Raw genomic sequence first — 23,909 nt, 5'->3', positions numbered from 1 at the left:
TGTTAAGATGGAGCTAGAGGTCTGAATTTTGGCATGTAGGTACAACTAAGAAATATATAATAGGTGGGTTAATGATCTATTCACCATTCGCATATTTTGGTACCAAAATTGGTACTATTTGTTACTTTCTTCATAGATGAAGCTTGAGGTCTGAAATTTGGCACGTAGGTACAACTGAAAATATGTGATAGGTGACTAAATGATCTGTTCAAAATTCGTATATTTTCTTACTTTGGTACCAAAATTGGTACCTTTGTACTCTTTTTACGGATGGAGCTAGAGGTCTAAAATTTGGTATACAAGAACAACTAGGAAAAATATGATGAGTGACTATGATCTTTTTACATTTCGTACTTTTTTGGTACCAAAATTGGTAAAGTTTGGTACTTTCTTCATAGATGGAGTTAGAGGTCTGATATTTGGCATGTAGGTACAACTAAAAACATATGATAGGTGGCTTAATGATCTATTCACCATTCGCATATTTTGGTACAAAAATTGGTACTATTTGTTACTTTCTTCATAGATGGATCTTGAGGTCTGAAATTTGGCACGTAGGTACAACTAAGAAATATATGAGAGGTGACTAAATGACCCATTCAAAATTCGTAAATTTTGGTACCAAAATTGGTACCATTAGGTACTTTCTTTACAGATGGATGGAGCTTGAGGTTTAAAATTTGGCATGCAAGAATAACTAAGAAAAATATGATGAGTGACTATGATTTTCTTACATTTTGTACCTTTTGGTACCAAAATTGGTACTATTTTGTACTTTCTGTTCAGATGGAGCTAGAGGTCTGATATTTGGCATGTAGGTACAACTAAGAAATATATGAAAGGTGGCTTAATGATCTATTCACCATTCGCACATTTTGGTACCAAAATTGGTACCATTTTGTACTTTCTGTTCAGATGGAGCTAGAGGTCATATATTTGGCATGTAGGTAAAACTAAGAAATATATGAAAGGTGGCTCAATGATCATTTTGGTTCCAAAATTGGTGCCATTTTGTACTTTCTTCATAGATGGAATTAGAGTCTGAAATTTAGCATTCAAGAACAACTAGGAAAAATTAAATGAGTGACTAAGAGCTTTTTACAATTCGTACATTTTGGTACTAAATTCGGTACTATTTGGTAGTTTCTTCATAGATGGAGCTAGAGGCCTGAAATTTGGCATGTAGGTACAACTAAGAAATATATGATAAGTGACTAAGTGTCCCATTCCAAATTCGTAAATTTTGGTACCAAAATTGGTACCATTTGGTACTTTCTTTACAGATGGAGCTAGAGGTCTAAAATTTGGAATGCAGGTACAGCTAGGAAAAAATATAATGGGTGACTAAAAGCTTTTTACAATTCGTGCATTTTGGTACTAAATTTGGTACCATTTTGTACTTTCTTTACAGCTGGAGCTAGAGGTCCGATATTTGGCATGTAGGTACAGGTATGAAATAAATAATGGGTGAGTAAAGGATCTACTCAGAATTCGTACATTTTGTACCAAATAGTGCAAAATAGTACGAAATACATTATCTTCGTCTACAGCGCACGACGGCTGATAAAAAAGCAATTTGACAAATATTTTCCCAGTCTTGACAAAAAAAGGCATGTGGAAGAAAATGTACTACTTGTGCTGTAATTGGTACCTATAAAGAATATATTGGGCAACTAGAAGATATTTTTTATTCGTATGTTTAGGTACTCAAACGTACATAAGGCACTTTCTTAATGGAGTAAGCTAAAGCTTTCAAAATTGGGATACAAGTACACCTTGACTATACATTTTGGATGACCAGAAGATTGTACAAAATCGTACATAAAGGTACTAAAACGTACAAAATTGTACATTCTATACGAATTGAGCTAAAGTACTCAAATTTAATATTCGGTTACAGCTCAACAGTAAATATTGGGCGGAAAGATTTGTTTTGTACGAAAACAACTTTCTTTACAGAGTGATCTTAAGCTCTCAAAATTGGGATACATCTACACCTTAAAATTTTGGGTAACCAAAAGATTTTTGTTCAAAATCCCTCATAATTGGGATTCATTTAGATCTTGCCAATATATATTGGGCGACTTAATGATTTTTCAGATGTATTCTTAGGCTTGGTACTATCTGGTATTTTCTTTACAGAAGGGGTCAGATTTCTAAACTTTTATACGCAATTGTTACACAACTTCATAATCTTATAAATCAAGTGACTACCTAGGTTTTTGAAAGTCCTACACTAAAAAGGGGTTATCAAAAACAGGGGCCGCTAGGCGGACCACGAAAGATGCTAATAGATGAATATCTGTTACTGTTGCACATGATTGTTGCGCAATTCTAAGATCTTCCAAGACTCTTCTGACTTACTCGTTAGCAACTTATATGGAAGTTTTGCGAAACACTTTTTCAGAAGAGTCGTCTTTCCAACGCAACTCCTCACGACTGGAGAATCGTTTACGACTCTTAAACGATTGTGTTCGCAATCATAATCCTCATCTAGAAGATTCGAAAAAGATTGTTTGTTAATCAAAAATGTTTGCAGGGTGTATGCGGGTATGTATATTAACATCTCAACTTTTGTATGTTCATTATGTTGTATATATAGTAATTTCGAGTATTATTCAACTGTCTGCGAATGTTTGTGCACTTGTATATGTTCTTAGCAAAAAAGGATAGCGAGTCCTTTTGCATTAATTTAGTATTCCTCATTTCACCGTGCAACGTGGGAAAAATGTTGAACATCAAGGCACAACAATTTAATAACTTTTGAAGAGTCTGAATAAAATTTTTCTATGAAAAACTTATTAGTATACACGTTTTGACACGACATACCACCAGTTTTTTGTTTTTCATAGAAAGATAATTGGTAAATGAGAAAATAAGAATTTATTTAAATAATCATTGGAAAATTGTTAAGAATATCCTTGCAATCAAACATATCCCTATGGTGGCAAACACACCAAGCATAAGTCGAATTTATACAGATGCAACCTAAAAAAGCTCTCTTTCGAATCTAATCCTTATTCTAATTGAGTGGATTTTTTCATAAGGTCTTTTGATCTGAAGAACCTTGTCAAGTTTAACCTTAGTGAGTTCATATTGAATGCAATGTAATCCACTTAAAGATGTTGTCGTAAGCAATCCTTGATCTTCTACTACTGATCAAGGATTTTTTAAGGACTAACTATACGCCTTACTACTTGTTTTTTCCTACTAAATTCATTATGTATATATACCCCCATCTTCTTATTTATTTAAAACTTAGCTTTTGTTTGTTCCCCAAAAAAAATGTCAATGTATTTGTGTCACATCTTCAGATTAATGATATTGTCAATATTGAAATTTGTTGCATTACATTCCCTTGCGTTTCCCATAGGCAGCAACACAGGCAATTAAATTTCAAACTTATAGCAAACCATCAAAGATATTTGGGCAGCTAGAAATCTAAAGACACAAAATGAAAACTTGCATTCATAACAGAGTACTTCCCGCCCACAAGTATTGCATTTTTATACCCTCCCACCGTAGCACAGAGGTTAGCATGTCCGCCTATGACGCTGAACGCCTGGGTTCGAATCCTGGCGAGACCCCCCTCTAATTCTGGCAACATTTGTGAGGTACTATGCCATGTAAAACTTTTCTCCATAGAGTTGTCGTACTGCGGCATGCCGTTCGGACTCGGCTATAAAAAGGAGACCTCTTATCATTGAGCTTAGACTTGAATCGGACTGCACTCATTGGTATGTAAGAAGTTTGCCCCTGTTCCTTGGCGGAACGTTCATGGGCAAAAATTGGAAAATTGGAAATACCCTCCACCATGGGATGGGGGTCTACTAATATCGTTATTCTGTTTGTAACTTCTCGAAATATTCGTCTAAGACCCCATAAAGTGTATATATTCTTGATCGTCATGATATTCTAAGTCGATCTAGCCATGTCCGTCCGTCTGTCTGTCGAAAACGAGCTATCTTCCGAAAGAGTAAACCTATCCGCTTGAAATTTTGCGCAAATACTTCTTATAAGTGTAGGTTGGTTGAGATTGTAAATGGGCGATATCGGCCCATTTTTTGATATAGCTGCCATATAAACCGATCTGGGATCTTGACTATTTGAGCCACTAGAGGGCGCAATTAATATCCAATTTAGCTGAAATTTTGCTAGAGGTGTTTTGTTCCGACTTCCAACAACTGTGCCAAATATGGTTCAAATCGGTTCATAACCTGATATAGCTGCCATATAAACCGATCTGGGGTCTTGACTTCTTCAGCCACTAGAGGGCGCAATTATTATCCGATTTGGCTGAAATTTTGCATGAGGTGTTTTGTTATGACTTTCAACAACTGTGCTAAGTATGGTTCAAATCGGTTTATAACCTGATAAAGCTGCCATATAAACCGCTCTGGGGTCTTGACTTCTTCAGCCTCAAGAGGGCGCAATTATTATCCAATTTAGCTGAAATTTTGCATGAGGTGTTTTGTTATGACTTTCAACAACTGTGCTAAGTATGGTTCAAATCGGTTTATAACCTGATATAGCTGTCATATAAACCGATCTGGGGTCTTGACTTCTTGAGCCTTAAGAGGGCGCAATTATTATCCAATTAAGCTGAAATTTTGCTAGAGGTGTTTTGTTAAGACTTTCAACAACTGTGCTAAGAATGGTTCAAATTGGTCTGTAACCTGATATAGCTGCCATATAAACCGATCTGGGGTCTTGACTTCTTGAGCCTCAAGAGGGCGCAATAATTATCCAATATAGCTGAAATTTTGCATGAGGTGTTTTGTTATGACTTCCAACAACTGTGCTAAGAATGGTTCAAATTGGTCTGTAACCTGATATAGCTGCCATATAATCCGCTCTGGGGTCTTGACTTCTTCAGCCTCAAGAGGGCGCAATTATTATCCGATTTGGCTGAAATTTTGCATGAGGTGTTTTGTTATGACTTTCAACAACTGTGCTAAGTATGGTTCAAATCGGTGTATAACCTGATATAGCTGCCTTATAAATCGATCTGGGATCTTGACTTCTTGAGACACTAGAGGGCGCAATTATTAACCGATTTGGGTGAAATTTTGTTCAACGGTTTCTCCCATGACCTTTAACGTACGTATCGAATATGGTCTGAATCGGTTTTAAGCCTAATAAACCGATCTCCTTTTTTTACTTCTTCAGCCCCTAAAGGGCGTAATTCTCACTCGATTTGGCTGAAATTTTACACAATGACTCTACTATGGTCTCCAATATTCAATTCAATTATGGTCCGTAATTAACAAGAACTTGATGTTGTGACATGTTTGCTTTGTTTGCCCCAAAAAAAGAGATACCGGGAAGAGAGCTCGACAAATGCGATTCATGGTGGAGGGTATATAAGATTCGGCCCGGCCGAACTTAGCACGCTTTTACTTGTTTTTAATTGAAACTATTGCTCGTTTCCTTCAAAGTATGTTAATGAAGGAAAGGTCATAGCATAATTCTTGCATCATTGTCGTCCATCCATTCCCATTGACATTTTCAGCGCCGATACCTCTTTAGGTTTTCGGGTAACCAACATTGTAGCCGTTTGGCTCTTTGCGCCTTTTTGATTTGGTACATTTGGATAGGTTTGGGGCGCATTCATTTTCTTTGGCTCGCCGCCATATAATTTTCTATTTTTCGCTATCGTCAATAACAATTCGCACGAGATTTTTGTCCTAAAAATATCTTATGCTAGCAACAAAATCGCCTGTCTGGCCATGTGTAAAGGCGAAAAAAAAACAAACAAACAAAACAAAACAAAAACAACAAATAAAATAAAATGCAAAATTGTGTTGGTCGCCGTGCACAACACAATTCACTTTAGACTCTTGTCAGACTTAACGTCTCGACAGATTTATATTTTACGTTCCAATGTGTCTGTTCGATTTCTAGCATACTTTTGTGGCCCGCGCAAACCGAAAACCAAAACACCAGAGAAAAACATTCAAATTTCACCCAAAGAAGTGAATAAACAGCAGCGATGCTCCAAGTAGTGAAGGCAATTCATTGCTAAGAATGCAACGAGAAACGTTTATCGCTGCATGCAAACTGCGAGCATGTGCTGGGAATATCACAAAATAGAAAATCTTTTTATTTGTCATTTGTGGGTTTCTCAGTGCTTGGGGTATGCATTTTGGCTTTTGTTTTAAATAAATGATATGTTTATGCTAAAATTTATGGACATCTTGTGGTGCATTGTGCTTAAAAATAAAAATACCAAATTCCTATTGAATAAGGAAAATCAAGAGAGAGCGTAAGTCTTTGACCTTTAAGGAGAAAAAGATTATGCCAAATCGGATAATAATTGCGCCCTCTAGAGGCTTAAGGAGTTAAATCGGGCAAACGGTTAATGTGAGAGCTATATCAGGTTATGGACCGCATAGTTGCTGGAAATCAAAATGTCAGCCAAATCGGATGAGAATTGCGTCCTCCAGCGGCTCCAGAAGTCAAGATCCAAGATCGGTTTCGATGGCGCTATACCAGGTTATGAACTGATTTGATCCATACTTGGCACAGTTGTTGCAAGTGATACCAAAACACCAGGTGCAAAATTTCAGTCAAATCGGACGAGAATTGCGCCCTCTAGAGGCTCAAGAAGTCAAGACCCCAGATCGGTTTATATGGCAGCTATACCAGGTAATGAACTGATTTGATCCATACTTGGCACAGTTGTTGCAAGTGATACCAAAACACCAGGTGCAAAATTTCAATCAAATCGGACGAGAATTGCGTCCTCTAGAGGCTCAAGAAGTCAAGACCCAAGATCGGTTTATATGGCAGCTATACCAGTTTATGAACTGATTTGATCCATACCTGGCACAGTTGTTGGAAGTGATACCAAAACACCAGGTGCAAAATTTCAATCAAATCGGACGAGAATTGCGCCCTCTAGAGGCTCAAGAAGTCAAGACCCAAGATCGGTTTACATGGCAGCTATATCAAAACATGGACCGATTTGGCCCATTTACAATCCCAACTGATCAGATGGAGCTTGAGGTCTGAAATTTGGCATGTAGGTACAATTAGGAAATACATGATTAGTGACTTAATGATCTGTTAACAAGTAAAAGCTTGCTAAGTTCGGCCGGGCCGAGTCTTATATACCCTCCACCATAGATCACATATGTCGAGTCATTTTCCCGATCTCTCTCTCTCTCTCTTTTTAGGCAAACAAGGGACAAAAGAAAAGAATTGCTATAATATTGGAGCTATATCAAGTTATTGTCCGATTCGCACCATAGTTGAATTGAATGTTGAAGATCATAGTAGAAGTCATTGTGTAAAATTTCAGCCCATTCGGGAAAGAATTTCGCCCTTTAGGGACTCAAGAAGTCAAATAGAGAGATCGGTTCATATGGGAGCTGTATCAGGCTATAGACCGATTTGGACCATATTTGACAGTTACGTTGAAGGTCATGGGAGAAGCCGTTGTACAGCTAAATCGGATAATAATTACGCCCTCTGTAGGCTCAAGAAGTCAAGATCCCTAATCCGTTTATATGGCAGCTATATGTCATGCTATAAGTCATGCGAAATTTCAGCCAAATAGGATAAAAATTGCGCTCCATAACCTGATATAGCTGCCATATAAACCGATCTTGGATCCTGACTTTTTGAGCCTCTAGAGGGCGCAATTCCCATCCGATTTGGCTGAAATTTAACATAAAATGTTTGGTAATGACTTCCAACATCTGTTCGAAGTATGGTTCAAATCGGTACACAGCCTTATATAGCTGCCATATAAACCGATCTTGGATCTTGACTTCTTAAGCCTATAGAGGGCGCAATTCCTGTCCGATTTGGCTGAAATTTAGCATAAAATGTTTTGTAATGACTTCCTACAACTGTGCGAAGTATGGTTCAAATCACTTCTTAACCTGATATAGCTGCCATATAAACCGATCTGGGATCTTGACTTCTTGAGCCTCTAGAGGGCGCATTTCTTACCTGATTTGGCTGAAATTTTGCATGACGTGTTTTGTTATGACTTCCAACAACTGTTCGAAGTATGGTTCAAATCGGTACACAACCTGATATAGCTGCCATATAAACCGATCTGGGATCTTGACTTCTTGAGCCTCTAGAGTCTCTAGAGGGCGCAATTCCTATCCGATTTGGCTGAAATTGAGCATGAAGTGTTTTGTAATGACTTCCTACAACTGTGCGAAGTATGATTCAAATCGGTACACAACCAGATATAACTGCCATATAAACCGATTTTGGATCCTGACTTCTTAAGCCTCTAGAGGGCGCAATTCCTATCCGATTTGGCTGAAATTTTGCACAAAATGTTTTGTAATGACTTCCAACAACTGTGCGAAGTATGATTCAAATCGGTACACAACCTGATATAGCGGCCATATAAACCGATCTGGGATCTTGACTTCTTGAGCCTCTAGAGGGCGCAATTCTTATCCGATTTGGCTGAAATTTTGTACAGCGGCTCCATCAACATATGTGTCCAATATGGTCTGAATCGGTTTATAGCCTGTTACAAATCCCATATAAGCCGATCTCCCGATTATGCTTCTTAAGCCGCCATAAGGCGAAATTCTATCCGAATGGACTGAAATATTACCAAATGACTTCTTCAACTCATTTATGGACCTAATCGGACTATAACTTGAGATAGCTCTAAAAGCATAACAGTTCTGGTCCATTATTCCTTGTTTGCCTAGTAAGAGGATACCGCTCAAAAAGCTCGACAAATGCGATCCATGGTGTAGGGTATATAAGATTCGGTCCGACAGAACTTAGCACGCTTTTACTTGTTTTATATTCGTATTTTACTCCAAATTTGAGTACCATATTGCGATTAATCCGCCTCATTTCGCTTAATGAGGGGAAAGGCCAGAGCCCAAAACCGTACTTCACATTCGTGTTCTTGGGGTCATTTTAGGGAGATATGCAACGAATTCGATTTTTTCGATTTCCCCGTAAACAGACTTTAGCCCATTCGGCCTAGCCGAACCTAACACATTTTCGACTTTTCTGAAGATTGTTTGATAACTTTTGAAAAAAATCCAATTTTTTTCTGATTACAGATGCTATCGGTACAGACGGCCGGCTGTGCGGGAATGGAGCGGCTTGGCGTTCCAGCCCGCACCACATTGAATACTCCACCTGACGATAGGTAAGTGCATGGTAATTTTCTCCTTAAATCACCACCAAAAAAATATCCCTAATCATAGCGTTTGGCATTTTCAGGGGTCAATTTATTTGTAGAATGCACATAGATGCTGCTCGAGATCTCTTGGCTGTGCGTAGTGAGTCAGCAGTTCGAGGCAGCAACACTAGTAGCAGCAGCAGCAGCAGTAGTAGTGGCAGCAATATTCATCACCTACATACAGCAGCGCATCACAACAAAAGGGACCAAACCCACCTACAATATCAACAACAACAACAACAACATCATCATCATCATCAGCAGCAGCAGCAGCAACAACAACATCAATCACATGTCCTTGTCAAGAAACATAGTTCGTCATCTCCAACTGTAGCAACAACATCCCATAGCCTAACGATTACAGATCCATCACCCAATAAAATAGCAGCCGGCGGAAGTCCAAGTATTAGCAATAACAATCCTAGCAATTTTAACAACAACAGCGGCAGCGGCACCATTACCTATAACAACAACCAACCAGCCTCAATGACCAACAATACAGATGGCAGCAATAGTGGTGGCATTACCAAAGGTGCACTCCCAACTGCCAACACCATCAGCAGTGGAGCCTTGAAATTCAACATGTGCTGCAGCGGCGCAGGCAGCAGTGGTGATGGCAGCAGCAATTCTTCGGGCTGTTGTCATAGTATTACAGGTGGCTCTTCGTCCGCTTCACAGTGTTCACTGAGTTCCCATAGCCATGATCATCATCAGCACTATCAGCATCAATTGCAGCAACAAAAGACTTTATGTTGTCCACATCATGTTCCTTTGCCGGATAGCGAATGGATACCCACAGATCAAAGGCCAGTGCAGCTGAGATCCAGCTATCAGGTAAGTCCAAGATAGTTTTTCGTTTTTTTATTCCAGCTATGATTAATTGGGGTTTGTTGTATTTTTAGCACTCGGAGCTAACACGGTCCTATATAAAACCACCACCCAATAAAACGGTTAAAGATGTTCCAGATCGTTCGTCGCACAACTTTTATTCCTCATCAGCGCACAGCTCGAACTCAGGTTTGCATTCCTTGACCTCATCCCAATCGTTGCCTCTAAGCTATTCCAGCAGCTCAGCAAGTTTGGCTAGTAGTGCGAGTAGCAGTGCCAGCAGCAGTGCTGGAGGCGGCAGCAAATCCAAGCCAAATGTGATAACGAAATTCTTTTATCGCAAAAGTTCACCGAAATCTCCAAATAATGTGGCCCATGCATCATCGTCATCGCTGTCGTCTTCTTCTACGTGTGCTGCCTCCTCAGCGTTTCCCTCTACCACAGGATCTATGCTGTATACAAGTCTTAATTCGTCTGCCTCAACAGTATCCTCGAATGCTGCCCTCCTATTGTCATCGTCATCATCATCATCGTCATCGTCATCTTCGTCATCGCAATTACCATCATCCTCATGCTCCGGCTTGTTGGGAAGTAGCACTTCGTCCACAATATCATTGAATTCTCAGGCCTCAGCACCGGCGGCGGCGGCCGCTGCACTGGCCATGCAAACCTTGCCGCCCACATTGGCCATTTCGACGGCAGCCACCTTGAAGACCACACCCTGCGATTATGGCCCCAGCCTGCAGCATGGCTCAGCAGCTGGTGTTAATAATATTTCCATTGGTCTGGTGCCCAGCACTCAATTACTAACCACCATTGGAGTATCACATCCTTCGACCACGACGATAACATTCCCTCAGACAAATGCCTTGGAGAGGATACCAACACCTCCTTTGTCCGTAACGGTGCCCATAAATGCCACATATCTGCACCACCATCACCAGCAACAGCAGCAGCAGCAGCAAAAGCAACAGCAGCAATTGTTGCTGGAGTGTTTGGTGGGAGATGCCGCCTCGGTTTCCAGCACATTGCAGACCATCAAAAGTAGTTCTTGTAGTCCCACACTAAGTGCCACCAACCACTCATCTTCCTCCAACAATGCAGCCAGCAATACCAGTCCCAAAGAGGACTTTCTCCAAATGGAATGCCAATCGGGAAACATAACACGCAACAATAGTAGCAGCAGCATGCACAGTTTATCCTCATCATCAGCCGCAGCAGCAGCAGCAGGAGCTGCAGCATCATGTAATTGTCAACATCCCAATTGCAGGCAATGCAATCACATGGATGCCTCCAACTCAGGTCCATCATCGTAGAAGCTTTTTGTTAGCCTCAAATTAAAAAAAAAAAAACAAAAAAAAACAAAAAACACCATTCTTACACCCAATAGTTATGACAACAAACAACAACAACAACAACAACCACAAGAAACATTGATATATGTATGTATGTATGTGTATGCAGTACAAGGTCTACACAATACAAATGCACCCAGCAATCAGGGAGTAGGCCTTTAAGCGGTTTATGCCCAAAAAAAAAGACCAAAGGGATAACTGCATAGTTAGTTGCTGTCTCCTGTCTCAAATACAGGGTGCCCAACAAGGTGGAATACACTTCTTTCCAATTTGACTTTTTGTTTATTGAATGGTGCTTCAAAAATCCCCATAAATTCTTTAATTTTTCTCTGAGTCTTGTCTCATATTTTCCATTTGGCAGTAGCCTTTGCGGTTTGATAATCCATCCATTTGGTGATTCGAATTGCTAATAACCATGCTCCAGCCACAAGTCATGTAGGCTAAAATTTGAAAAAAAAAAAAATATATAAAGGGTGCCCCCTTAATTCGTTGAAAAACCCTATGCAAATGCCAATTTTGCCCATGAACATTCCACCAGGGAACAGGGGCAAACCCTATGCGCCATCCAAATTGTATTCATCCGATACGGTTTCTCTGCCTATTTCCCTCCGAAGGCAAGATATATCTTCTCGGAAATTCCAGAATTAGTATACAAATTGAAACCCCCAGTAAAAAATAAATAACTAGCAAATGATAATTAATCACTCTCAATAAACACCCCATCCAACCCCCCTTACCAAAAAAAAAAAAAAAAAAAAAAAAAGGGAAAATATTGCCCCCCTTTCAAAGGTAGACACGATAGAGGAGAGAAAAAATTATAACTGCTGCTGCTGATTCAATGTCCAACACACTTTGATAGAAAATCCCAAAATAATTAATTACAAATATATAACAATAATTATATATAGGGTGTTTTGTTAGAGTGATAGAATTTAAAAACCAACAATATTAAGAATGACAATTCTATGCCATGAAGTTTAAATGAGTAAAAGCGTGCCAAATTTGGCCGGGCCGAATCTTGGGAACCCACCAGCAAAGATTAAAGCTTCTAGGAACCGAACAAGGATGATCAAGAGAACGGTTTACAAGGGAGCTATATTAGGTTATAGACTGATTTGGACGGTACTTGGCACAGTTGTTGGAAGTCATAACACAGCGCTACATGCAAAATCGGCCAGCCAAATCGGACAAAAATTGCGGTTTCCAGGGGCTCAAGAAGTCATATCGGGAAATCGGTTTAAATGGGAGCTATATCAGGTTATAGACCGATTTGGACCGTACTTGGCACAGTTGTTGGAAGTCATAACACAGCGCTACATGCAAAATTTCAGCCAAATGGGACAAAAATTGTGGCTTGTAAGGGCTCAAGAAGCCATATCGGGAGATCGGTTTATATGGGAGCTATATCAAGTTTTAGACCGATTTGGACCGTACTTGGAACAGCTGTTGAAAGTCATACAAAAATACTACGTGCAAAATTTCACCCAAATCAAACAAAAATTGTGGCTTGTAAGGGCTCAAGAAGTCATATCAGGAGATCGGTTTATATGGGAGCTACATCAGGTTATAGACCGATTTGGACCGTACTTGGCACAGTTGTTGAAAGTCATAACACAGCGCTACATGCAAAATTTCAGCCAAATGGGACAAAAATTGTGGCTTGTAAGGGCTCAAGAAGTCATATCAGGAGATCGGTTTATATGGGAGCTACATCAGGTTATAGACCGATTTGGACCGTACTTGGCACAGTTGTTGAAAGTCATAACACAGCGCTACATGCAAAATTTCAGCCAAATGGGACAAAAATTGTGGCTTGTAAGGGCTCAAGAAGTCATATCAGGAGATCGGTTTATATGGGAGCTACATCAGGTTATAGACCGATTTGGACCGTACTTGGCACAGTTGTTGGAAGTCATAACACAGCACTACGTGCAAAATTTCAGCCAAATGGGACAAAAATTGTGGCTTGTAAGGGCTCAAGAAGTCATATCAGGAGATCGGTTTATATGGGAGCTACATCAGGTTATAGACCGATTTGGACCGTACTTGGCACAGTTGTTGGAAGTCATAACACAGCGCTACATGCAAAATTTCAGCCAAATGGGACAAAAATTGTGGCTTGTAAGGGCTCAAGAAGTCATATCAGGAGATCGGTTTATATGGGAGCTACATCAGGTTATAGACCGATTTGGACCGTACTTGGAACAGCTGTTGAAAGTCATACAAAAACACTACGTGCAAAATTTCACCCAAATCAAACAAAAATTGTGGCTTTTAAGGGCTCAAGAAGTCATATCAGGAGATCGGTTTATATGGTAGCTACATCAGGTTATAGACCGATTTGGACCGTACTTGGCACAGTTGTTGGAAGTCATACAAGAACCCTACGTGCCCAATTTCAGACAAATCGGATAAAAATTGCGGTTTGTAAGGGCTCAAGAAGTCATATCAGGAGATCGGTTTATATGGGAGCTATATCAGGTTATAGACCGATTTGGACCGAACTTGGCTCAGTTGTTGGAAGACATAACAGAACACCACATGCAAAATTCCAGCCAAATCGGACAAAAATTGCGGCCTGTAAGGGCTCAAGAAGCCATATCGGGAGATCGGTTTATATGGGAGCTACATCAGGTTATAGACCGATTTGGACTGTACTTGGCACAGTTGTTGAAAGTCATACAAGAACCCTACGTGCTCAATTTCAGACAAATCGGACAAAAATTGCAAGTTCCAATAGCTCAAGAAGTCAAATCAGGAGATCAGTTTATATGGGAGCTATATCTAAATCTGAACCGATATGGCCCATTTGCAATCCCCAATGATCTACATTAATATAAAGTATCTGTGCAAAATTTCGAAGGGCTAGCTTAATGTGTCGACCTCTATCGTGATTTCGACAGACGGACGGACGCGCATGGCTAGATCGACTCAGAAGTTCGAGACGATCAAGAATATATACATACTTTATGGGGTCCTAGACGAATACTTCGAGGTGTTACAAACGGAATGACTAGATACGTATAATCCCATCCTATGGTGGTGGTTATAAAAATGCATTTTGCGTTGAACAAGCTAAGAGCCAAGTCTTCTAATGATGTAATAGAGTACACCTTGCTGTTATATTTGTATACCCTACACCACTACTGTGGTACATGGTATTATAACTTAGTGCATTTGTTTGTAACGCCCAAAAGGAAGAGTGCTAGACCCATTGATAAGTATACCGATCGACTCAGAATCACTTGTGAATTTGATTTACCGTCTGTCTGTCTGTCTGTCTGTCCGTCTCTCCATGTTAATTTGTGTACAATCTACAGGTCCCAATTTTCATCCGATCGTCTTCAAATTTAGTATGGGCATGTTTTTCCGCCTAGCGACGAAGTCTATGGAAGTTGGATAAATTGGTTGGATCCGATTTTCAATAATAATGTAATAAAATGGTCATTTGTTAGCCGATTCTGCTGAAATTTGGTAGGAAGTATTTTCTTTTGACTCCCGCCATTACCGGTGAAAATCGGTTCAGATTTAGATATAGCTGCCATGTATGTATATCGCCCGATTTTCGGTTCTACAGCCACAGGCAAGCGCATTTATTGAGCAATCTTTCCAAAATTGTGCACAACACTTTTCTTGATGCCTACCACAATATCTAAGAAGTTTGGTCAAAATCGGTTCAGATTTAGATATAGCTCCCATATATATGTGTTCGTCAGATTTTGGGTAATTTACAATAATGTTCTCATTTGTCAGCCGCATTCATTACAGTTTGAACATATTTGCTCGAGATTTGATGCGGATAATAATCCATCTAAAAACTTCCACCGAGGTCCATCAAAATTGGTTGAGAATTAGAAATATCTCCAACTGTGTACCTATGATTTTCTATTTTAACGGAAATAAAGCCCCAAAAATTAGTTTTTGGGCTTTGTTTCATTGCCAACTTTGAGGTCTTATTTCATATGAAAATGAAATAAATACGCAAAAAAGCTCCAAATATCGTTGTTTCTGTTTCATGCATAAACATTCTGGGCCTTTTTACATTTTCCATTTGGGCCTTTATTGCATTGGGGCCTTATTTCATACCGCCAATAAGATACCAAGAGTAAGGTTTGGGGCTTTGTTTCGTTACCAAGTTTAGGGGTTTATTTGATATAAAATTAAGCCCTAATTTCTCAAAGAAAATAAAGCCCCATTTATTGTTGTTTGTTTTTTTTTCAAGTTTAAAATCTTGGGGTCCTATTTCATTTTCCGATTGGGGCATTACTGCATTGGGACCTTATTTCATACCGCCCAAGCGTCAAAGAAATACTGTCTTTTAAAAGAACAAATGTTTTTGGAGACTTTCTAACAATATAATGAGCTTTTAATAAATCAAATATGTTGTAGCTCTTGGTGTGGGCTTCCCGGCATATTTTTATACCCACCACCGAAGGATGGGGGTATAATCATTTTGTCATTCCGTTTGCAACACATCGAAATAACTATTTCTGACCCTATAAAGTATATATATTCTTGATGAGTGTAAAAATCTAAGACGATCTAGTCATGTCCGTCTGTCGGTCCGTCTGTCTGTTGAAATCATGCTACAGTCTGTAAAAATAGAGATATTGAGCTGGAACTTTGCTATATCTTAATATAGCCCCCATATAGACCGATCCGCCGATTTAGAGTCTTAGGTCCATAAAAGCCACATTTATTATCCAATTTTGCTGAAATTTGGGATAGTGAGTTGTGTTAGGCCAGTCGACATCCTTCTTCAATTTGACCCAGATCGGTCCTGATTAGGATATAGCTGCCATATAGACCGATCTCTCGATTTAAGGTTTTGGGCCCAGAAAAGGCAGATTTATTCTCCGATTTTACCAAAATTTGGGACAGTGAGTTGTGTTAGGCCAGTCGATATCTTTCTTCAATTTGGCTCAGATCGGTTCAGACTTAGATATAGCAGCCACATAGACCAATCTCTTGATTTAAGGTCTTGGGCTTATAAAAGGCAGATTTACGGTCCGATTTTGCCGAATTTTGGGACATTGAGTTGTGTTAGTCCAGTCGTCATCTTTCTTCAATTTGGCCCAGATCAGTTCAGATTTGAATATAGCTGCCATATGGACCGATCTTTCGATTTAAGGTTTAAGGCCCACAAAAGGCGCATTTATTTCCCTTTTTTTTCCAAAATTTGGAACAGTGAGTTGTGTTAGGCCAGTCGATGTCTTTCTGCAATTTGCCCCAGATCGCTCCAGATTTGCATATAGCTGCCATATATATCGATCTCTCGATTTAAGGTTTTGGGCCCATAAAAGGCGCATTTATTGTCCGATTTTGCCACAATTTGAGCTAGGCCCTTCGATATCGTTCCTCATATTGGGCCAGATCCGTTCAGATTTGGATATAACTGAAATATAGCCCGATCTCTCGATTTAAGGTTTTGGGCCCATAAAAGGCAGATTTATTGTCCGCATTTTCAGAAATCTGGGACAGTGAGTTGCGTTAGGCTCTTCGGCAACTTTGTGCAATTTGGCCCAGATCTATCGAGATTTGGATATAGCTGCTATATATAACAGTCTCTCGATTTAAGGTTTTGGGCTTATAAAAGGAGCATTTATTGTTTGATTCCGCCAAAATTTGGGACAGTGAGTTGTGATAGGCCCTTTAACATTTTTCTTTAATTTGGCTCAGATCGCTCAAGTTTTGGATATAGCTGTCATATAGATAGATCTCTCGATTTCAAGTCTTGGCCCCATAAAAGACTTATGTTAGACTTTTCGACATCCGTGTCGTATATGGTTCAGAACGGTCTATATTTGGATATGGCTACGAAAAAGACCAAATTTTTTTTTTCTTCAAAATTAAACAGCGGTCCGTGTCGAATTTGGTCCAAATCGGACCATATTTCATATTTTTCCACCGGATTATGACAAAAGGTGATTTACATATACTCCCAAGGTGGTGGGTATCCAAAGTTTGGCCCGGCCGAACTTAACGCCTATTTAATTGTTGATGGTGTTTTTATCAGATCTAAGATCACATGCTAGCACGTATTTCACCATAGTTGTCAATGAGGTTTATGACTTTCTATTTTCTGCATCACACCACAGTGTGTTGGGTTTCCAATCTTCGGGAACCCTCCCTGTTAGGCATTCTATACAACGAAACTGTTTTTTATTAATAGCTCATCTGGGCATATAATCGGCTCCTGCATTATTCTTATGCCTCTTCTGAAAATAAAGGGTGATTTTTTAGCCGTCTTTTTTTTTTGGCAACACTGGTTTCAACAACTCATGCACATTTCGTGTTTTGTTTCAATGTCAAACATCTTCGGTCTATAATTTTACCTTGAGTCGTCTTACAAAAGAACAATGCTTGCAAATTATTGAGTTTGCGTGCTCTGTTAAGAAAGTACATCACACGCTTCTTCCGTTTTATGGTCAGAGGTAATTTTTGGCTCAATGGCTAAGTAAATATGAAGAATTGTCGAAATTCGAGTGATGATCAGCCAGAAGCATTGCAAGAGCTACCAATGCATACAGCAAAAGTCAAAGTTTGGTGCGGTTTATGGGCTGGTGGCATCATTGGGCCGTACTTCTTCATAGATGATGCGAATCGTAAAGTGACTGAGAATGGTGAGCGGTATCATCACTGAGATTGGTGAGCGATAGCGCTCACCATAAAGACATACTTGTTCAGAGAAGTTGTTAATTATTTTTTTTTTGGTTTTCAAGTTCTGTCACCCTACAAAAAACAACACCCACTATATACATACATATGTATGTCTGTACACACACCAACACAAACACACATAATCATTTCCATTTGTAACTAATGTCGCTATATAAAAAATATATTTTATTTAATTAATAATTAATATTATAATTATGGCAATTGAAAAGGAAAAGGATAAGTAAACAAAAATACAAATATAAGCAAAAAAAGATTTAAAAAACAACAAAAATAAAAAACAATTACTATTATTATTGTAATTACCATTATTATTATTATTATTATTGTATATCTTAGTTAATAAGTTTTGTAAGCAAAAACTTTATTTGTTATAAACAAAACAAACAAGAAAACTGAAAGCTCTAAGGCACTCTAGTGCCTGGGAGTAATTTTTTGTATTGCCAGAGTGTTTCAAACACGGAATTTAGCAAAAATTGGTTTCCATTTTACAACCCCCCTTCCCACCCTATTTAGGTTTTTTGTTTTGCCTGATAGTCTAAAATTTTGCTTAAATACAATTTTTTATACAAAAAAAAAGGCACATAAAATAAAATATTTAAAAATATTCCCCTTTAGCTTAATTTATGTGATTTTTGTATTTATAAATTATGGGAATTTAGTTGGCAATTTTTTTAAGATTTTTAAATATAATTGAGAACTAGTCCAAAATTTGCTTTTATTTTTTTTTTTTTAATTTGCCTTTAAGTTACTCCGCAACCCATATCAGGGGATCCTGGCAATACCAAGACTTCAGCAATGAAAAGAAGAAAAGTAAACACAATAAAAGTGAGAGAAAAACAAGTATTTTCTAGATGTTTTAAACACTCGTACCCATTTACACTCACTTGCATAGAAAAAGAAAAACGAATCAATTTCAGTTGGAAATCATTTTTAAGAGGCCAAATTTTTTTCTATTAATTTGGAAACTACACTTGTTTTTCGGTCCCAGACATCAAGCAGCATTGAAATCGTTAAAATCAAAAAATATACCAACAATTGCAAATATTATTTGTTATATACACACAACATATATATAATGAAATATTTTTTTTAATTGTAGTTTGTATATATATTTGTCTACATACACATACCCTTTTCTATAGAAATATAGATTTAATTTAAATTTAGTTATTAATTTTTAGATAATTCAAGAAACAAACACAACAAAAAAACCAAGCAAACCCATTATGATTCGTATATTTAAAATATTTATCTTATTTACAAGAAAATTTATTTTATTTAATAAACAGAAAAACCAATCAATTATTAAACAAAAAGAACATAAAGGAATTTGTTTTTTTATATAAGGCTTATAAGACAAGTAAGCTATTAAAGGTCCTTAAGGAATTCCAATTCGAAAAGGCATAATAAACTAAAAAACATTTTAAAGAAATTTAAAATTTAGAAAAATTATGCCACCTTCAAGGTCGAAAACGCTGTAACTCCTTCAATTTTTCGAATTTCTTCAATTGAAAAGCATCCCGCGTTTCCAAATTCGAAGAGGATTCGCAAAATAAAGAGAAATTATTAAATTTTCACTTTTTATTTTTTTGCATTTTTTTTGGGAAGGCTAACCCCTTGCCAAAATTTTCGATTTTTGATGGTAAAAAATTTTTTGAGTTAAGTACACAGTAGTGAAGTTTGTTGTCTAAAAGTGCGATTTAAAGCAATTCCCGAGATTTTTCCTAAAAAAAACAAGCCCAAAAACGCATAATTGATGTCCAAAAAACCAAAAAAAAATCGACGTGAGTTCGAAATGCCAGTAACTTACTTAGATTTTCGAACTTCAGAAATCACAGAACACCATTGGATTCGAAAAGTAAAACTCTTTCCAAATTGATGCTGACTTGGGTAAAAATCGCATGTATTAATCAAACAAATCGTTAAAATAAGTTTGTTTTTGGCGTAAACACTCATAGGCCATTTTCAAGGTCGAAAACGCTGTAACTCCTTCAATTTTTCGAATTTTTTCAATTAAAAGGCATTCCGCGTTTCCAAATTCGAAGAGGATTCGCAAAATAAAGAGAAATTATTAAATTTTCACTTTTTATTTTTTTGCATTTTTTTTTGGGAAGGCTAACCCCTTGCCAAAATTTTCGATTTTTGATGGGAAAAATTTTTTTGAGATAAGTACACAGTAGTGAAGTTTGTTGTCTAAAAGTGCGATTTAAAGCAATTCCCGAGATTTTTCTTAAAAAAAACAAGCCCAAAATCGCATAATTGATGTCCAAAACACGAAAAAAAATCGACGTGAGTTCGAAAAGCCAGTAACTTACTTAGATTTTCGAACTTCAAAAATCACAGAACACCATTGGATTCGAAAAGTAAAACTCTTTCGAGATTGATGCTGACTTGTGTAAAAATCGTATGTAATAATCAAACAAATCGTAAAAACTAGTTTGTTTTTGGCGTAAACACTCATAGGCCATTTTCAAGGTCGAAAACGCTGTAACTCCTTCAATTTTTCGAATTTTTTCAATTAAAAGGCATTCCGCGTTTCCAAATTCGAAGAGGATTCGCAAAATAAAGAGAAATTATTAAATTTTCACTTTTTATTTTTTTTGCCAAAATTTTCGATTTTTGATGGAAAATTTTTTTTTGAAATAAGTAAAGAGTAGTGAAGTTTGTTGTCTAAAAGTGCGATTTAAAGCAATTCCCGAGATTTTTCTTAAAAAAACAAGCCCAAAAACGCATATTTGATGTCCAAAAAAACGAAAAAAAATCGACGTGAGTTCGAAATGCCAGTAACTTACTTAGATTTTCGAACTTCAGAAATCACAGAACACCATTGGATTCGAAAAGTAAAACTCTTTCCAGATTGATGCTGACTTGCGTAAAAATCGTATGTAATAATCAAACAAATCGTTAAAATAAGTTTGTTTTTGGCGTAAACACTCATAGGCCATTTTCAAGGTCGAAAACGCTGTAACTCCTTCAATTTTTCGAATTTTTTCAATTAAATGGCATTCCGCGTTTCCAAATTCGAAGAGGATTCGCAAAATAAAGAGAAATTATTAAATTTTCACTTTTTATTTTTTTGCATTTTTTTTGGGAAGGCTAACCCCTTGCCAAAATTTTCGATTTTTGATGGGAAAATTTTTTTGAGATAAGTACACAGTAGTGAAGTTTGTTGTCTAAAAGTGCGATTTAAAGCAATTCCCGAGATTTTTCCTAAAAAAACAAGCCCAAAAACGCATAATTGATGTCCAAAAAAACGAAAAAAAATCGACGTGAGTTCGAAATCCCAGTAACTTACTTAGATTTTCGAACTTCAGAAATCACAGAACACCATTGGATTCGAAAAGTAAAACTCTTTCCAGATTGATGCTGACTTGCGTAAAAATCGCATGAAAATATCAAACAAATCGTTAAAATAAGTTTGTTTTTGGCGTAAACACTCATAGGCCATTTTCAAGGTCGAAAACGCTGTAACTCCTTCAATTTTTCGAATTTTTTCAATTAAAAGGCATTCCGCGTTTCCAAATTCGAAGAGGATTCGCAAAATAAAGAGAAATTATTAAATTTTCACTTTTTATTTTTTTGCATTTTTTTTGGGAAGGCTAACCCCTTGCCAAAAATTTCGATTTTTGATGGGAAAATTTTTTTTTGAAATAAGTAAAGAGTAGTGAAGTTTGTTGTCTAAAAGTGCGATTTAAAGCAATTCCCGAGATTTTTCTTAAAAAAACAAGCCCAAAAACGCATAATTGATGTCCAAAAAATCGACGTGAGTTCGAAATGCCAGTAACTTACTTAGATTTTCGAACTTCAGAAATCACAGAACACCATTGGATTCGAAAAGTAAAACTCTTTCCAAATTGATGCTGACTTGGGTAAAAATCGCATGTATTAATCAAACAAATCGTTAAAATAAGTTTGTTTTTGGCGTAAACACTCATAGGCCATTTTCAAGGTCGAAAACGCTGTAACTCCTTCAATTTTTCGAATTTTTTCAATTAAAAGGCATTCCGCGTTTCCAAATTCGAAGAGGATTCGCAAAATAAAGAGAATTTATTAAATTTTCACTTTTTATTTTTTTGCATTTTTTTTGGGAAGGCTAACGATGGGAAAAATTTTTTTGAGATAAGTACACAGTAGTAAAGTTTGTTGTCTAAAAGTGCGATTTAAAGGAATACCCGAGATTTTTCTTAAAAAAACAAGCCCAAAAACGCATAATTGATGTCCAAAAAAACGAAAAAAAATCGACGTGAGTTCGAAATGCCAGTAACTTACTTAGATTTTCGAACTTCAGAAATCACAGAACACCATTGGATTCGAAAAGTAAAACTCTTTCCAAATTGATGCTGACTTGGGTAAAAATCGCATGTATTAATCAAACAAATCGTTAAAATAAGTTTGTTTTTGGCGTAAACACTCATAGGCCATTTTCAAGGTCGAAAACGCTGTAACTCCTTCAATTTTTCGAATTTTTTCAATTAAAAGGCATTCCGCGTTTCCAAATTCGAAGAGGATTCGCAAAATAAAGAGAAATTATTAAATTTTCACTTTTTATTTTTTTGCATTTTTTTTGGGAAGGCTAACCCCTTGCCAAAATTTTCGATTTTTGATGGGAAAAATTTTTTTGAGATAAGTACAGAGTAGTGAATTTTGTTGTCTAAAAGTGCGATTTAAAGGAATACCCGAGATTTTTCTTAAAAAAACAAGCCCAAAAACGCATAATTGATGTCCAAAAAAACGAAAAAAAATCGACGTGAGTTCGAAATCCCAGTAACTTACTTAGATTTTCGAACTTCAGAAATCACAGAACACCATTGGATTCGAAAAGTAAAACTCTTTCCAAATTGATGCTGACTTGCGTAAAAATCGCATGTATTAATCAAACAAATCGTTAAAATACGTTTGGTTGTGGCGTAAACACTCATAGGCCATTTTCAAGGTCGAAAACGCTGTAACTCCTTCAATTTTTCGAATTTTTTCAATTAAAAGGCATTCCGCGTTTCCAAATTCGAAGAGGATTCGCAAAATAAAGAGAAATTATTAAATTTTCACTTTTTATTTTTTTGCATTTTTTTTGGGAAGGCTAACCCCTTGCCAAAATTTTCGATTTTTGATGGGAAAAATTTTTTTGAGATAAGTACACAGTAGTGAAGTTTGTTGTCTAAAAGTGCGATTTAAAGCAATTCCCGAGATTTTTCCTAAAAAAAACCAGCCCAAAAACGCATAATTGATGTCAAAAAAACGAAAAAAAATCGACGTGAGTTCGAAATGCCAGTAACTTACTTAGATTTTCGAACTTCAGAAATCACAGAACACCATTGGATTCGAAAAGTAAAACTCTTTCCAGATTGATGCTGACTTGCGTAAAAATCGCATGAAAATATCAAACAAATCGTTAAAATTAGTTTGTTTTTGGCGTAAACACTCATAGGCCATTTTCAAGGTCGAAAACGCTGTAACTCCTTAAATTTTTCGAATTTTTTCAATTAAAAGGCATTCCGCGTTTCCAAATTCGAAGAGGATTCGCAAAATAAAGAGAAATTATTAAATTTTCACTTTTTATTTTTTTGCATTTTTTTTTGGGAAGGCTAACCCCTTGCCAAAATTTTCGATTTTTGATGGGAAAAATTTTTTTGAGATAAGTACACATTAGTGAAGTTTGTTGTCTAAAAGTGCGATTTAAAACAATTCCCGAGATTTTTCCTAAAAAAAACAAGCCCAAAAACGCATAATTGATGTCCAAAAAACGAAAAAAAATCGACGTGAGTTCGAAATGCCAGTAACTTACATAGATTTTCGAACTTCAGAAATCACAGAACACCATTGGATTCGAAAAGTAAAACTCTTTCCAGATTGATGCTGACTTGCGTAAA

The 23,909-nt window shown here is 37.2% G+C and overlaps 1 protein-coding gene across 4 annotated transcripts in view; it reads left to right on the top strand.

Moving 5' to 3' along the window:
• LOC106088214 (pneumococcal serine-rich repeat protein) overlaps window positions 1-11,366 on the top strand; it is a 118,600-nt gene extending 107,234 nt beyond the window's left edge. For 3 of the 4 annotated variants that reach the window (XM_059361428.1, XM_059361426.1, XM_013253624.2), the window contains exons 5-7: window positions 9,057-9,145; window positions 9,220-10,012; window positions 10,081-11,366. In XM_059361428.1, the coding sequence (XP_059217411.1) occupies window positions 9,057-9,145; window positions 9,220-10,012; window positions 10,081-11,322 (2,124 nt within the window). In that variant the 3' untranslated portion in view covers window positions 11,323-11,366. Of the gene's footprint in view, window positions 1-9,056; window positions 9,146-9,203; window positions 10,013-10,080 lie in introns of those variants that run through there. The other variant, XM_013253625.2, reaches the window with a different exon arrangement.
• The last annotated feature ends 12,543 nt before the right edge of the window (window positions 11,367-23,909 follow it).

Source organism: Stomoxys calcitrans, chromosome 1 (assembly GCF_963082655.1).
Source record: "Stomoxys calcitrans chromosome 1, idStoCalc2.1, whole genome shotgun sequence".
In the NCBI taxonomy this organism is placed as follows: domain Eukaryota; kingdom Metazoa; phylum Arthropoda; class Insecta; order Diptera; family Muscidae; genus Stomoxys; species Stomoxys calcitrans.
This window is presented reverse-complemented; position numbering and strand designations above follow the sequence as displayed.